The sequence below is a fragment of the Acomys russatus genome, chromosome 6 (assembly GCF_903995435.1).
Source record: "Acomys russatus chromosome 6, mAcoRus1.1, whole genome shotgun sequence".
NCBI classification, from domain to species: domain Eukaryota; kingdom Metazoa; phylum Chordata; class Mammalia; order Rodentia; family Muridae; genus Acomys; species Acomys russatus.
In genome coordinates this window covers 85,698,540-85,713,623 of record NC_067142.1, presented here as the reverse complement: position 1 = coordinate 85,713,623, position 15,084 = coordinate 85,698,540, and the positions used below count along the sequence as shown (strand labels likewise).

At 50.9% G+C, this 15,084-nt stretch overlaps 1 protein-coding gene across 1 annotated transcript in view; it reads right to left on the bottom strand.

Moving 5' to 3' along the window:
• Positions 1–1,633, bottom strand: part of Nek2 (NIMA related kinase 2) — a 13,411-nt gene extending 11,778 nt beyond the window's left edge. The window contains exons 1-3 of the mRNA XM_051148151.1: positions 1,520–1,633; positions 771–988; positions 254–494 (exon numbers count right to left, since the gene is read on the bottom strand). Coding sequence (XP_051004108.1) covers positions 254–494; positions 771–988; positions 1,520–1,615 — 555 coding nt within the window. The 5' untranslated portion in view covers positions 1,616–1,633. The remainder of the gene's footprint in view (positions 1–253; positions 495–770; positions 989–1,519) is intronic.
• Between the last annotated feature and the right edge of the window lie 13,451 nt (positions 1,634–15,084).

The window sequence follows — 15,084 nt, the reverse complement described above, 5'->3', positions numbered from 1 at the left end:
AGCCTTAGTCTCCTTGCATCTGAATGATTTGCCTAGGTTATTAAAAAGTTAAGCTCTGGGTTAGGCATGGTAGCGCACACCTTTAATCCCAGCACTTGGGAGGCAGAGGCAGGAGCATCTCAGTGACTTTGAGGCCAGCCTGGTCTACAAAGTGAGTCCAGGACAGCCAGTGCTGTTATACAAAGAAACCTTGTTTTGAAAAAACAAAACAAAACAAAAACAAACAAAAAGCACTAAATTCTGAAATACTTACAGGAGACATGTAATAAGGTGTGCCAACAAACGTTTTTGCAAAACTCGTGTCATGGTTTAATATTCTAGCTAATCCAAAGTCCCCAAGCTTGACATTGTGTTTGCTGTCCAGGAAGACGTTGGCGGGCTTCAGATCCCGATGAAGCACAGTGTGGCCCCCATCACTCCGTCTGTGACACTCTTTCAGGGCCAGGGTCAGCTGAGTCATCACTCGAAGGACAAATTCTTCCTCTAAGTATTGTCTGGAACAAAAGCAGTCACACATGAACAAAATGAATAAAATCATCTTGCATTCAGGACAAGCCATTTAAGCTCTCCCATGTGTACAAACATGGAAGCAAATTATTATTGGATATGAAATGTGCATATTGATTCCCTAAGGCCTCTCCAACACAGAATGAGTCACCAAACAAATACAAAAACATTTTACCATATTATTAAGGGCTCTGTTCCTGTTCCCAAGAGAACATGCTAACAACAAAACTAGACCCTAGAGCTCACCCAGAAGCCACACTTACCTATCCTTGGTCCCCTTTGTAATGATACTAGCCAGGTCCCCTCCTTCACAGTATTCCATGACGATGTACAGGGTCGTGTTGGTTCGGTCGATAATGCGATCATAGTACCGGACGATGTTGGGATGCTTCAGCTCCCGAAGCAAGTTCACTTCAGACACAAGCATTTGCTTCTCCAGCTCTGTCATGGAGCCATAGTCAAGTTCTTTCCATACCAGTATCTGAAACGCAACCGCTCCACGGTGTGAGGGTGGAGACGAAGAACGAAATCCTCCAAAACAGAACACTATCTCCTACAACTCTAGGTCAATTATGATGGTTAGTACTGTCCACTTCACAGGATCTAAAACCACCTTTAGTCCCAGGCGGATCACTGTGAGTTCAAGGCCAGCCTGGTCTACAAAGCGAGTCTGGGGCAGCCAAGGCTACACAGAGAGACCCTGTCTCGAAAAACAAACCAAAACAAAAACTCCAAATAAAACCACAGAGTAGACAAATATCTGGGTGGGTATGTGTGTGTGTGTGTGGGGGTGTCTAGACTGGGTTAATTCAAGTGGGAAGACCTATCCGTGGGTGGCACCATTCCCTGGGCTTGAGCCCTGAAGTGCGGAGCTCCCGAGCTCGTCTCTCTGCCGCCCGCGGACACAGAGTAACCGGCCGCCCCTCGGACCCTTGTCGTCTCCCGTGGCTTTCGCCCGGTCCCTCCCGGTGTCCCTCCGGGCTCCGCAGTCCGCCGCGGAGGGCCGCCTCACCTTGCCGTCGCTCTTCCGCCGAATCTTCTGGCAGCGGCCGTAGGAGCCGGTGCCGATGCTGTGCAGCACCTCGTAGTCCTCCACCCGGGAAGGCATGGCAGACGGACGGATGGGCCGCCACCCACCGGACAAGCTCAGCCGCGCTCACCCGGGAGTCCGCCGGCCCGAGCCCGAGCCACCGGCTGCCGGGTCAACCGTCGCGGGCCGAGGCTCGCAGGCCATTGGTCCACAGCGAAGGCGCATCTTCGCTCCGATTGGCTGAGAAAACACAACACCGCTAAGCATCTTGGGGAGATGTGTGTCGCTAGGCAACCGCGTCGGCGTCGGTGTGGGCGCCCCGCTGCGGTACGACGCACGCGCAGCGCCGAACCCCAACCCCCCCCCCCCCACCCCGCCCCAGGACCGGGAATCGCGTCGCCTGTTGGGCCTCAGTTACTCCGCCCCTCGACCGCCGTCGCTAAGGTAACGGAGGTCCGCGGAGCTCTCGGCTGAGGCGCGCGCCATGGGACCCTCACCCGTTGCCAGCTCCTCTGCGCGTAGCCCCTGAACCTGAGCCTGTGTGTGCTGACCCTGAGAGACGCCGCGAGGGGTGCGCCAAGCACTTTCTCCACACAAACTAGAGAGCAAGAACCCCTGTTCCAGCCGGGTCGTGGTGGCGCACTCCGGCAGATGTCTTACCCTAACCCTGAGTTCGAGGCCAGCCTGGTCTACATAGTAAATTCAAGGACAGCCCCTCCCTGTCTTATCCCCCAGAGAGAGACAGACAGAGAGACACGGAGGCAGAGACGACAGAGGAGAGGGAGAGAGGAGACAGAGAGAGAAAGAACCCATCCATCCCTGTTCCTGACTTTTCCCATGAGGAAATGGGAACTTGGCTAGGCCCAACTGCTCAAAAGAGAACTGATTAAAAAATAAGAGTAAAAATTAATGGATATTCACAGTAATATCGTAGAGTTGGCATGTGAGCCCTGGCACAGTTACCATAGTCTGTGTCTCTTTACGTTAAACGGAGAGACTTGTTCAACAGATGAGGGAGGCAGTGTGCTCACCACACATTTCTAAGAGATCTAGCAAAAGAGTATGTTAGAAAAAAGCGTTCCCAAGTAGCCTATGTGGGGTGTCGAATGCGTTCACTGACTTTGGGCCCCAGCCAAGGAAGCAGCCCCACTTGCTCCTGGGAAATGGGAGCTCAGGCCTCCGTCCAGGGCAGCTAGAGGATAATGTGCCTTAACAGAAAGCTAATAATCTGGTGCATAAATGGGTCATCGTTCTTAAAATATCTGTTCGTGGTGTGATTGAGAAGAACCCGATGTCCTATTAGTAAGAATTAGAAGCCTCCTTATGTTAAAAATAAAGAATATATTTCATGCACTGAATTTAGTCTAAGCTAATTGGAATTGCCAGCCAGGAGAACTTTTAAATTAACATTCAAGGACACTGTCTCACCTCAAAGGAGTAGGACTAATTTAGATCTCAGAAGTTATATAAGGAACTACAAATGGCTGAGGTCCTTTGCATGGTGTGTGCTGTTTGTGTTATGTGTGATATGTGTGGTGCTTGTGATGTGTGGTGTGTGTATGTGTGTGTATGTGTGTGTGAGTGTGTGTGTGTGAGTGTGTGTGAGTACGTGTGTGTGAGTATGTGTGTGTATGTGTGTGAGTATGTGTGTGTATGTGTGTGTGAGTATGTGTGTGTGTGTGTGAGTGTGTGTGTATGTGTGTGTATGTGTGTGAGTGTGTGTGTATGTGTGTGAGTGTGTGTGAGTATGTGTGTGTGAGTGTGTGTCTGTGTGAGTGTATGTGTGTGAGTGTGTGTACTGATGCTCAGGTTGACCTCATTGGCCAGCCTGCTTCACACCTGTCCCATCATCTCTTTGCTTCAAACCCAGCATCCTTCCTCAGCTCCTCAGTGCCAGCTTGGCATCGGCTGTGAGAATTCCATCTGTGGCCCCTCATGCCTTACCCCATCGTGGGCACTGTTGCGTGCCGACTGGACAGGGTCTGGAATCACCTGGGTGGGTCAAGGCAGCAGGAGGCTCCTCCATTATGTTCATCCAGAGGACACAACTTGTCCTACAAGATTGAACTCCCCCTTAGCCACCTCTGCTCTGAAGGGCCTCACCCAAGGCTTCAGAGACCACTGTGCTTGTAAATCAGTTCTGGCTGGCATCTGTGATTGCTTCCCAGCTGAACCTCAAATCATCTGAGGCCATTATATGTGGCCGTTGCATTGGTCCTGGCATAGAGGAGGCATAGAGAAGCAAAAAAGATGCGTTAAACAAAGGCCCAGGAAGGCCTGTTACTAAGACCTGCACGGAGATGTGTGGTGGTCCCTGAAGTATTCAGCCATCAAGCATATTCGTCTGAGGCTGAGCCTGCTTATCCTGGGGGAGCCGTCCTGGCACAGAGGCTCCAGGAAAGTGTGTTCAGCCGCGAGGCCACAATAATAAAAAGGGTGGTGAGGGGTTAGCATGACACAGCCTAACCACCAAAGTGCGTTCACCTGGCAAGCACGGGGAGGGGGCAGAAATCAACAGGGAAGAGAGAGCAGAGCCTCCCCTGCTGGGCAGCCCTCAGTGTACTGACACAAAATGCCCACTAGGGGGCTGTACACCACTGCAAAATGAGGAACAGCACTAAACCAAGACATTTTGTGAGTGGATCTTGTCTTGGGGATTACTTGGGGCAATTTGAAATCTGGGTTTACAGACAATGCTTTAAAGTTATTAGTGAAATACATACATACATATGTACATATGTACATGGAGATTCTCTGTAACAATCAGAAACTGGCCGGGCTTGGTTGCACACGCCTTTAATCCCAGCACTCGGGAGGCAGAGGCAGGAGGATCTCTGAGTTTGAGGCCAACCTGGCCTACAAAGGGAGTTCAGGACAGTCAGGGCTACACTGAGAAACCCTGTCTCAACAAACAAACAAAGTCAGAAACTGTAAGATTAAAGGAAAGCCGGGCATGGTGGCAAACCCCATCAATCCCAGCACTCTGGGAGGCAGAGGAAGAAGAATCTCTGTGAGTTCAAGGCCAGCCTGTCTGCAAATTGAGTCCAGGACAGCCAGGGCTACACAGAGAAACCCTGTCTCAAACAAAAAACAAACAAACAAACAAAAAGATTAAAGGGGAAAAAAGGAGCCAAGAGTAGTGGTGCGAGAGGTTGAGGATTCCAAATTCAAGGTTAGCCTGCACAACATGATGACACACTGTCTCAACCCACCTTTCCTGGGTACATGTAGTGCTCATCCTCATCAAAGAGGCTAATGGCGGAAAACCGCAACTGGACACAATGCAGAGGTCAACAGGTCATGGGGAGCCCAGCCCCAGTGGATACGTGTACACCACAGCTCCTTCATGTGTGGCTCAGGAAACACTGAAGAAGAGTGAGCAGAAAGCTGCAAGGGCCAGGGTACCAAGACACCTGCTGTGAGTCAGTCTCTCCTAGAAATGGCTGCATAAAGAAGAAAAGTCCAGAACAATGGCTGCATGAATGGACACGTTCACATGGAAGAGGCAAGAGTTTCCCCAGGGTCCCCTCTAACCAAAGACCTGCAGGCAACTAATGCCGGCTGGGAGAATCGGCCTCACAGGAATGAGCCCCCTTAGATGGTTGTCTGGTACAGGGTGCTCAGCCTTGGCGCCATATACACAACAAAATCATATTCGACAGGTTGTATTTATATGTTTTATACACACATACATACATACATACATACATACGCATGTACAATAATCGAAGGAAAAGGGTCTATCAACTTGAAAGTGGGGAATGGGAAGGTAAAAGGGAAAAGTGATATAATTCTATTTCAATTAAGAAAATTTTATAAATTAAAACAAAAGCATAGTGTGTGTTCAGTATATAACTGGGAGAAAGGAATACTGGGGAGACAAGTTGATAGTGACAATGACTGCAGGTCTGTGGACAGCACAGAACGCAGACTGGGGCAGAGTGACAGGCAGCTACAGAAGAACGTGAGGAAAGTGGGCTGGGACCCTTGTGTGTGGCTGGAGCCCCACAGTGTTTTAAGCAGGGAGTTTCAGACTTGCAAGGAAAAACAAGTTTTTGTTTAACACATGGATAAACCTAGGCTTTCATACATGTTTTTATGTTATTTATAATACTATAGCTTTTAAAAATATTTTTTCAATTGTGTTGGGGGTTGGGGGGGTGCAGATCCCCTCAGGCTGCAGTTACAGGCAGCCGTGACCACTCAGCTTGGGTGCTGGGAGCCACACACGGATGCTCTCCAAGAGCAGCAGACCCACTCAACCACGAACCACGTCTCCAGACTGTTTCTAAGTATTAATCATATCAGTTGGCTGCGAACACCCAGCTAATTACAGGCAGATGGGCAGGGCTGCTGTGCTCTGAGTATTAGGACTCTCCACCCCAGAGTCACATGTTGAAACCTGGGAAGGTACAGACGCTGGGCCTTTAGGAGAACTGGGTCCCAAAGGCTCATCAAGGAGGCCAGCCTCATGTTGATTTGCCAGCACCCGATTTCTCAGCCCTGTAACAGGGAGGTGTAGATTACGAACCACCCAGTCCTGGGCAGCTTGTTACAGTGGTCCAGACTCTAGGTAACAGCTACTGTGTTCTGGGGACTGTCCAGGGCTTTTAGGAGGAGCCATTGTGAAATCACATGAGCAGGGACTGCAGGCCCAGGAACCAGGAGCTGTGTGGCTCTGGCAACCCATGCCTGAGCTCTGCGAAAATAAAGGCTTTAAGCTGCAAGACCTTAAATGACCGTTCCAGCTTTAAATGCTTGCACAAGGAAGCTCTGCACAGCTGCCACAGAGTCCAAGCACAGGGCAGCTGGGCTCTCTGCCTCCATTCTCATCTCCCCCCCCCTCCAAAGCTGCTGTGATGGAACACAGCTTTAACCCTAGCAGAGGCAGTTGGGTCCCTGTAGGATTGAGGCCAATCTGGTCTACAGAGCAAATTCCAGGACAACCAGAGCTACATAGAGAGACCCTGTCTCAAAAATAAACAAGCCCCCCAAAAAAACTGGTTTTTGTCAATTTGTTTTATGTGTGTAGGTGTTTTGTTTGCACACGTGTCTGTGCACCATGTGCATATGTACTTGGTTCCTTTGGAACCAGAGTTGTGAGCCTCCAAGTGGGTGCTGGGAAATGAAGCTGGGCACTCAGGAAGAGGACCCGCTTTCTTCCTCAGTTTGACTGTTATCACCAGTGCTCGTGGCTACAGGTCAATGACGGGCTGGAGAAGAAAGAGAAGGCAGCGCTGACCCAGAAGGGGCGAGTGACAAGGTGAGTGCAGTTAAGTCCCTTCCTTCTCTGCAGCGTGACAGTGGCTCAGCTGGGCCACCCAGCAGAAACAGACTCTGCTAAAGGATGGCAGATGTTCTAGTCGGGGAGATGTCCCTGGGGGGGGGGGGGGTGACACTTAGCTAATCTGAAAGTGAGCGAGAATGAGAAGGAAGTGTGTGTGGAGGCAGGGAGCTCTGCAGGGCCCTGTGAATTGGTGTGGACAGCTGGCTGCACAGGGCTCGCCACTCAGTGAGTCAGGTAGCACAGTGCACAGGCAGGCCCTCCGCTGAGGCGCCCCTGAGAAGGAGTGGAGCCCAGGGGAAGCTGGAAGCTGGGAGCATGACCAGATGTGTGTTCTGGAGAGGCCTGTGCAGTGCAGCTAAAGAGCCCAGCAGCTACAGGAGACACAATGCCAGACAAGGAAGCAACAGCTCAGGGGATGAGGCCACGAGTCCAGGACAGCTTGGGAGATGGGTCAGATGTGACGTGCTGACCAGCTGTGCGATGGGTAAGCAAGGAAGACAAGTGCTGCCTTAGGTGACCAGAGATGGTGGTGGCATGGGCAGAGGTGTGGAGGGCAAGGCTGGGCTTAAAGGCATGTGGGAGGCCGGCCAGTGGCAGGGTGGGCAGAAGAGAAGTCAGTGAAGGAGACCAAGGGAAGTGTGTGTGTGTGTGTGTGCAGTATGCATAGCCTAGGCTCCCTCAGGAGAGAGGGTCACTGGCATAGGATGGGGCCAGATATGGATGCCAGAGCAGATCGGAAGTGCGGATACATAAACACTGGGTACATTCTGAGAGCACAGGCCTCTCTCCTTCAAGTGGGATGGGGCAGCAGCTGGACGCAGGGGTCACAGCAAGGTCAGGTGGTAAGGGACGGCTGACCTGCCAGACACCCTGGCTGCCTCCCAGGGCAGCTGTAGGACCTACCTGGCCACCTGTTTGCATATCGCCCTGCTCTGGAGACCTGCCCTGATTGGTGCCCTCCCATAGCATTAATCTGCAAGAGATTTCATGTTATACACTGGCATATGCACCCAGTGAGGCAGCACACACCTGCTGAGCTACATGAACAGGGCCGAATGAGTGAGAAGGCAGCCGGGAGGGAAGTGGTGTAGGAAGCACAGCACACATTGAAGAGAGGGCTCAGAAAAGTTGAACAGGGAACTTGTTTTGGCATCAGTGGGTGGAACCAAAGTTTCCAGGTAGGTGAGTTGCATGTAGAGCCCTTCAGAAGTTGCACACTCTCTTGTTCCTTCTCAGGGTGGAGGGTTTTTTTTGTTTTGTTTTAAGATTTATTTTTATTTCATATGTGTGAATGTATGCATGCGTGGTGGTCACACCAGATCCTCTGGAACTGGAGTTTTAGATGGTTGTGAGTCACCATGTGGGCGCTGTTAGCCTAACCTGGGTTCTCTGGAAGTACTCGTAAGTCGCTGGGGCTGATGAGGGTGACACTTTTGATGCAGACTCACAGGACAGCCTCAGTAGCCTTTAGACAAAGCATTTTGGGGGCAAAGGTGACAGAAAGCCTGAAGCTGCAGCCTGTGGCTCTTAAGTGCCAGGCTCAGAAGCCACTTCCTGGATGAGTGTCACTCCTTGGCAGAGAAGCTTTGGCATTCAGTGAAACAGGACCCAGAAGATGTCAAATGGTGGATACAGGCGTGAATGGCGGAAGCAGACCTTCCCAGCTGAAGGCCGGGGGGAAGAAAGCTGGCTGGTGTGCTCTGCGCTTTCCAACAAAATCCAGCAACAAACCAACTTTCCTGTTAGCAGAGATGCCAAGAGGCCAGGCATGTGCACTCCGAGGGACCTCACCATTCTCATGGGGCTCTGTGGGGCCCCAGGCTTCCGCGCTCCTCCTCCAAGCCACACAGACCCCAGGCTGCCACTCACCCCTGTTCCACAGGCCAAGACCAAAGACAGCACCCAGGTGTTCCTCGGGCCTGGTGTCTCTCTGAGGCACGTTTTATTTCCTCCAGCCCGACTGCCCCAGCAAGCATCTCTCAGGGCCCATGTCCCCAGCTGCCCTTGCTTGTCATCCTGCTTCTGTTTGGCTTGAGCCTGTACTGGACTGTAGAGCTCTCCTGCCAGCCTCAGCTCAACGGGCCCAGAAGAGTGACACCTCTTTCTCACTTTTCTTTTTTTTCTTTCTTTCTTTGTCTGTGGGTTTTCGAGACAGGGTTTCTCCGTGTAGCCTTGGCTGTCCTGGACTCACTTTCTAGACCAGGCTGGCCTCAAACTCACAGCAATCTACCTGCCTCTGCCTCCCTGAGTGCTGGGATGAAAAGCATGCGCCACCATGCCCGGCTTCTCTCTTTTCTATTTCTATTCCTCACCCTCAAAGTAAGGGTCCATTTCCTCACCAAGGAACAGGTGTCAGTACATCCACAATGCCGGTCATGTGAGCGCTCTCTCCTGTCCTCGCACCTTCCTCTCCTCCCCCCCTCCAGTCTTCACCTCTCAACTGTTTGTGGAGGTCAGAGGCTGTGAAGAGGTGTTAGAGCGCAGGACCCAGCTCTTCTCTTCACGGTCTCCAGGACTCATGACTGGCCTCTCACAACCAGAGTACACCCTTTCCTCTCTTACAGGAAAGATCTAGAAAGTCCTTGGAGGAGATCTGCCTCAAAGCCTCCAGAGAACTTGGACTCAAGCCTCCACTTTTTTGTTCTCATTCTCTCTCTCTCTCCCACTTTTCCTACTCCCCTCTCCCTCCCCCACCCCTCTCCCTCCCCTCTCCCCCTCCCTTTCCCTCCCTCTTCCTTTCTCAAATCCACAGCTCAAACATAAAACACAAAGAAACCAGGATGGAACACACAGAGTAACTGGGGAAGGAACTACCTGGGCACAAAACAATGCCATTCTTCAAAAGTGCACTTAAAACTTTGATACAGTAATGGGCCAGAGAGATGGCTCAGTGGTTAAGAGTATTGGCTGCTCATCCAAAGGTCCTGAGTTCAATTCTCAGCAATTACATGGTGGCTCACAGCCATCTATAATGAGATCTGATGCCTCTTCTGTCTGATGCTCTTCTGCCATGCAAGCATACAGGCAACAGAGTGCTAATATACATTAATAAATATATCTTTAAAAAACAGCTTTGACACAGTCCTTTTATGGGCCCAGGCTGAGCTTGACCTCACTGTAGTCTAAGCTGACCACTGTTCCTCCTGCTTCAGTCATCCATGTTTGGGGTTACAGACGTGTGACAGCACAGCAGGCTAGAAACATGTCTAGTTAGGAGACCTCACTGTCCTTCAAGAGACTCCAAGCTTGGTTCCCGGAACCCACATGAGGAGGCTACATCCCTGTCATTGCAGATCTGAGGGATCTCTTAAGCTTTTCTGAACTCTGTGGCACCCGTGTGCACATGAGTGTGTACATATACACACATGTAAAATTTTAAGAAGTAATAGTTTTTTAATATTTATGTATTTATTTATTATGTATACAATGTTTTGCCTGCATGTACACCTACAGGCCAGAAGAGGGCACCGGATCTCATTTAGATGGTTGTGAGCCACCATGTGGTTGCTAGGAATTGAACTCATGACCTTTGCAAGAGTGGTCAGTGCTTTTAACCTCCGAGCCATCTCTCCAACTCTCAAGAAATAATAAATAGTTTTTTGGTTTCCGTTTTTGGTTTTTCAAGACAGGGTTTCTCTGTGTAGCCTTGACTGTCCTGGACTTGCTTTGTAGACCAGGCTGGCCTCGAACTCATAGAGATTCACCTGCCTCTGCCTCCCGAGTGCTGGGATTAAAGGCGTGCGCCACCATACCCGGCTGTGACTGTCAAATATAACTTTTCAGGCCTCAATAGACAGTGGCAGCAAGGAGTTTTTCTCACCATCCTGGGCAGCAAGAGGGCTGAGGTGCCCAGAGAGCTGGGCCCACAGGCATTTGTGACGTGGCTGGTGAGGCCTGTGGAGCTGGATGTAAGAGCAGTAGACGGTGCTAGCTCATACTCCCCACCACGAATCATGGTCGTCACTTGTTCCCTCTGCCGGGAAAGAAAACCAAGGCTGCACACGGTTAATGCTCACCCTTCTGGGCCCTATATTGTCTCTCAAAGGAAACAGAGGAAGCACATGCCACGTTTTCTGGAAGTTTGCCCTGTCTTCCTAGTCTCGTCCCAAGCCACTCAGCCTCCAAAGAGACAAACCAAGGGGCCTGAGCCTGGCTCAGGGGGTCATGCTCCTCATGGAGGCTGCAGATGGCCTGTGTGCACACAGGGAAGGATGCAGGTGACAACCAGGGTCATTTGGACAAAAGCTGTAACCTCATAGACCGCTTTTAGTGTGACTGTGTACCACTGAAAAAGGGAAGCCAGACAAAAAAACAAACTGATGTACCACATCGGGGGTGGGGGTGGGGGTGGCACCCATCAGGAAGCCAGGCAGGACTCACCTCAAGAAATGAAAACTCTATGCTCTCTTCACAACTTTCTTATAAATGTAAAACTCAAAAACAAAGCACGCAGGGTGCTTAGAGACGGCTCTGTGGATAAAGCCCTTGTCTCTCAAGCCTGGCAACCTGAGTTTGAGGCCCGGAACACAGGTAAAGCTGGTGGAAAAAGACAACTGAACACCAGAGTTATCCTCTAACCTTCACACAGACATTGTGGTGTGCTCTCACCCTTACACAGCACACCACACACACACACACACACACACCCACTCACACACATACACACAGCGAGAGACAGATTAAACAAAGCAGGGGGACTTGGGGTGCAGCTAAGTGGTAACAGCTGACTTCATGCTGAGCACCCAAATACATAAAGGAGGAGGGACTGCATCCACAGCCTCCATGTAAAGTTTGTGAGATGAAGGTCATGCTGCGCTCTGGCACATATCTCTTCATCCTGCGAGCCTCTGATGGCTGTCAGTGTGTTTGTGACGGCTGGTACCCATACAAGAGGACCTGCAGACCTCCTGCCAGGCCACCTTCCTCCTGCAGGCTAAGCTAGAATAGAAATGCTGACATGACCCCTGGGCTGCCCCAGGTTCACAGCTGCAACAAGGAAACTGAGCAGGTGGGACCGGACATGGAAGAGCCGGGCTGGCTCTCAGCTTGCCCAGACCACAGTGCTCAAATCACTGCTAAAAAAAATGAAGGATTGTGCATTTCTCCATCTGATTTTACAGGTCAAAAGCTTCCCTGGGCTCCATCCCCAGAGGACTCTGCCTCTTGGCCAATGCAGGAGTTCTCAGAATCAAACCAGAGCCGGGCAGAGTGTAGCTGCACTCTGGAGCACGTGTCTGCGTGCCATTTCTGATGTGACGGGCCCTTGTGGTACAGCTGGAAAGCTTGCCCAACCTGTTAGACTCGTACCCACAGCACGTGCAGGATGGAGGCAGGACAAAGCCCATCTCAGGACAATGTCACTTAGTGAGGCACTTAGACCATGGCATTGTGTAATATTCTCTACAGGCCACCTGGACAGGAAGGCTAGGGCAACCTGAGTGCTGGCCTAAAACAATTGACAAGGAAATAACGTGGCTTAAAAGCGCCGGGGAGGTGGCTCAGTGATAAGCGCACCTGCCTGGCTTGGGTGAGGTCTGGGCTTTCATTACCAGCATGGAAAGGATCAAACAAAACAAAACAAAACAACACTGAAGAGGAGGAAAGGAAGAAGGAAACTACAACAAATAGGTGTGTAATATAAACACATGAGCACACTATGCTCGCGTGGGAAGCTGTCTTCAGATGTCTGTCTGTCTGTCATCCGTCTTCAGGGCTTCTCTGATCCCTGCCTTTCCCATCCAGCTCACAGCTCACCAACTAGAACTCCACTTCAGTTGACCATGAATTTAGTCTATAGGGCCCTTGGTGCTCTGAAAGCACATCCCCATGAACTTACTCTGTGTGCCCTGGGCGCCATGAGCATGCGCTCTTAGTCCAGCGGCCCTGGGTGCTTTGACAGACAAGTAGAGCTTGAACACTTGTTGCTCCTTTATAAGCACCCTTGATGCTTTTCCAGCCGTCTGTTTCAAGATTTCGACTCAATGGGACACGGCTGTGCACAGTGATCAAGTGTCCTCCTTTCTTTGGGACTGCCCCACATTGCCACACTAGAATTTGCATTCCAGGAAGCCTGTGTCCACGTAAAAGAGAGGCTCTGCTGCGTAAGCTCCCGACCCTGTCACAGGAGAGCGCTGCTGGCTGTTGCCTTGTGCCAGCCTTCCTTCCCATGTGGTCCTGGGAGAGCAGAAGGAGAAGGCTGGAAATCCACCCACCCACCCTGTGCTTTCTGGGGCTCGAATATGCTTTGTCCTCTCTGAGAAGCTGAGATGAATTCTAGGTACAAAGTATGTTCAGAGGCTGGAAACTTAATCCAGTGTTTGCTGAGGGCAGTGGTGGTTTGTGTGATGACCAAGATTTAATGAGGTCACTGAGGTGGACAGACAGACCAGAGGACACATGTTCATGTGCAGGCTTGAATGGGAGCACACACACATACCCACAGCCACATGCACGCATGTGCACCCATACAGTCTCCTCTTTTCCCCACAGGGATGCCCTTTCCTGGCTTGGGACTCTGGAAGCAAGGCAGTCATCACCAGCTGATGATCTTTAACCTTGAGCCAAACTAAAACTTTCCTTTAAAGTGCACCTAGTGGTAGCAATGTGCTGTTTGGCTCCCAGAGAGGGTCCTGCTAGACATCCAGGCTGGCCGTGAGCTCAGGATCCTCCTGCCTCCGCCTGGAGTTCACGGGATGACAGGAGCACACACCACACCAGCAGTATAGTTCTTAGGATCCTGGGCTGGACCACAGAGCCAAATTGACACAAGGCACATTAGCAGGAAAAATATATGCGTCAGTACTCGTGAGGGAACCGGCAGTGGTGGCGCACACCCTTAATCCCAGTACTGAGGAGGCGCAGGCAGGCAGATCTCTGAGTTCAAGGCCAGCCTGGTCTACAGAGTGAGTTCCAGGACAGCCATAGTTACACATAGAAACTCTGTCTCGAAAAACAAACAAACAATATGTGTGAGGGGAGTGAAGAGATGGCGCAGCAGTTAAGAGCACTTACTGCTCTTGCAGAGGAGCTGGGTTTTGTTCCCAGAATCTGCATGGCCCTTACAACCATCCATAATTCCCGTTTGGATGTGGGCAAATCGTTTATATACACAAAATAATCTAATTTTGTAAGTGCATGGAGATCCTCAAAAGTGAGTGAAAACTAGAAGGCTTTTTTTTTTTTTTTTTTTTTTTTGGTGGTGGTAGGGGTGTCGAGACAACACTTCTCCCAGGAGTGCTGGGGATCGGTGAAGGGTGTGGCTGGGTGGGAGGGATATGTTCGGTGCTGGCTCAGGCAGTGAGCTTCACAAAGGGATAGGCATGGCTGGCTACATGTAGGAAAGAACGGGCAAACCAGGCCTTTCTGTGAGTGGAGTCGCCCGAGTTCTTCAGCCTGACATACCCACCAGCCTGCGCTGGCATGTCTGTGGGCAGCTGGTGTGTCACCCCTTCAGCGGTGCCTGGGCTCCTTTCAGAAAAGCAGCTCGGGCCTGCTCTGGCTGTCCTCCACCAAAGTCTGGTCCTCAGTGTGGTCTTGGGGATTTCCCTGCCAGTCAGTCAGTCACTCAGGAGAGGTGGCTTCCTGCCAAGGTACGGATGTGGGCTCCATCTTCTGTTGAGACTTCTGAAGGACACCCTCTTCAGCTTGGCCTCCCAATGCCTTGCCTGCCTTGGGGCTCAGCCAGCAAGAAGGCTGTCACCAGATGCGACTCCTTCAGCTTGGCCCAAGACTGTGAGCCAAAACAAACCTTTTTTTCTTTAAAACTCACCCCTCTTTAACATTTGGTGTTTGGGGAGGCCATTTGGACGTGGTCCCGGCTGTGAGCAGACGCCAGCCTTGGCTGTGGGGAAGGCTCTGGGGGCAGCAGATTTGAAGAGCACCAGGCAAAGCAACTGCACAGCCCTTCTTCTCTGAGGACCAGGAGAGAGATTGATAAGCCTAAAACCTAGTCGGATCTGCTTGTTAAAGAGACAAATGTTGCAGATGTTGACATTTGGAGCATAATTATCGAGAAGTTATTTAGCCCGGGAGGTGGCGGTGGGGGGGGGGGCGGAGGTTGGCGCAAACACTTGGTTACAGCTCTTAGGAGGCAGAGGCAGACAGATCTCTGAGTTCCAGGACAGCCAGGGCTACAGAGAGAAACCCTGTCTCAAAAATAAATGAATGAATAAATAAATAAATAAATAAATAGATGGATGGCTAGATAGATAAGAAAGAAAAAAGAAGAGAAGTTGTTCTTTTCTTTTTTTGTTTTGTTTGT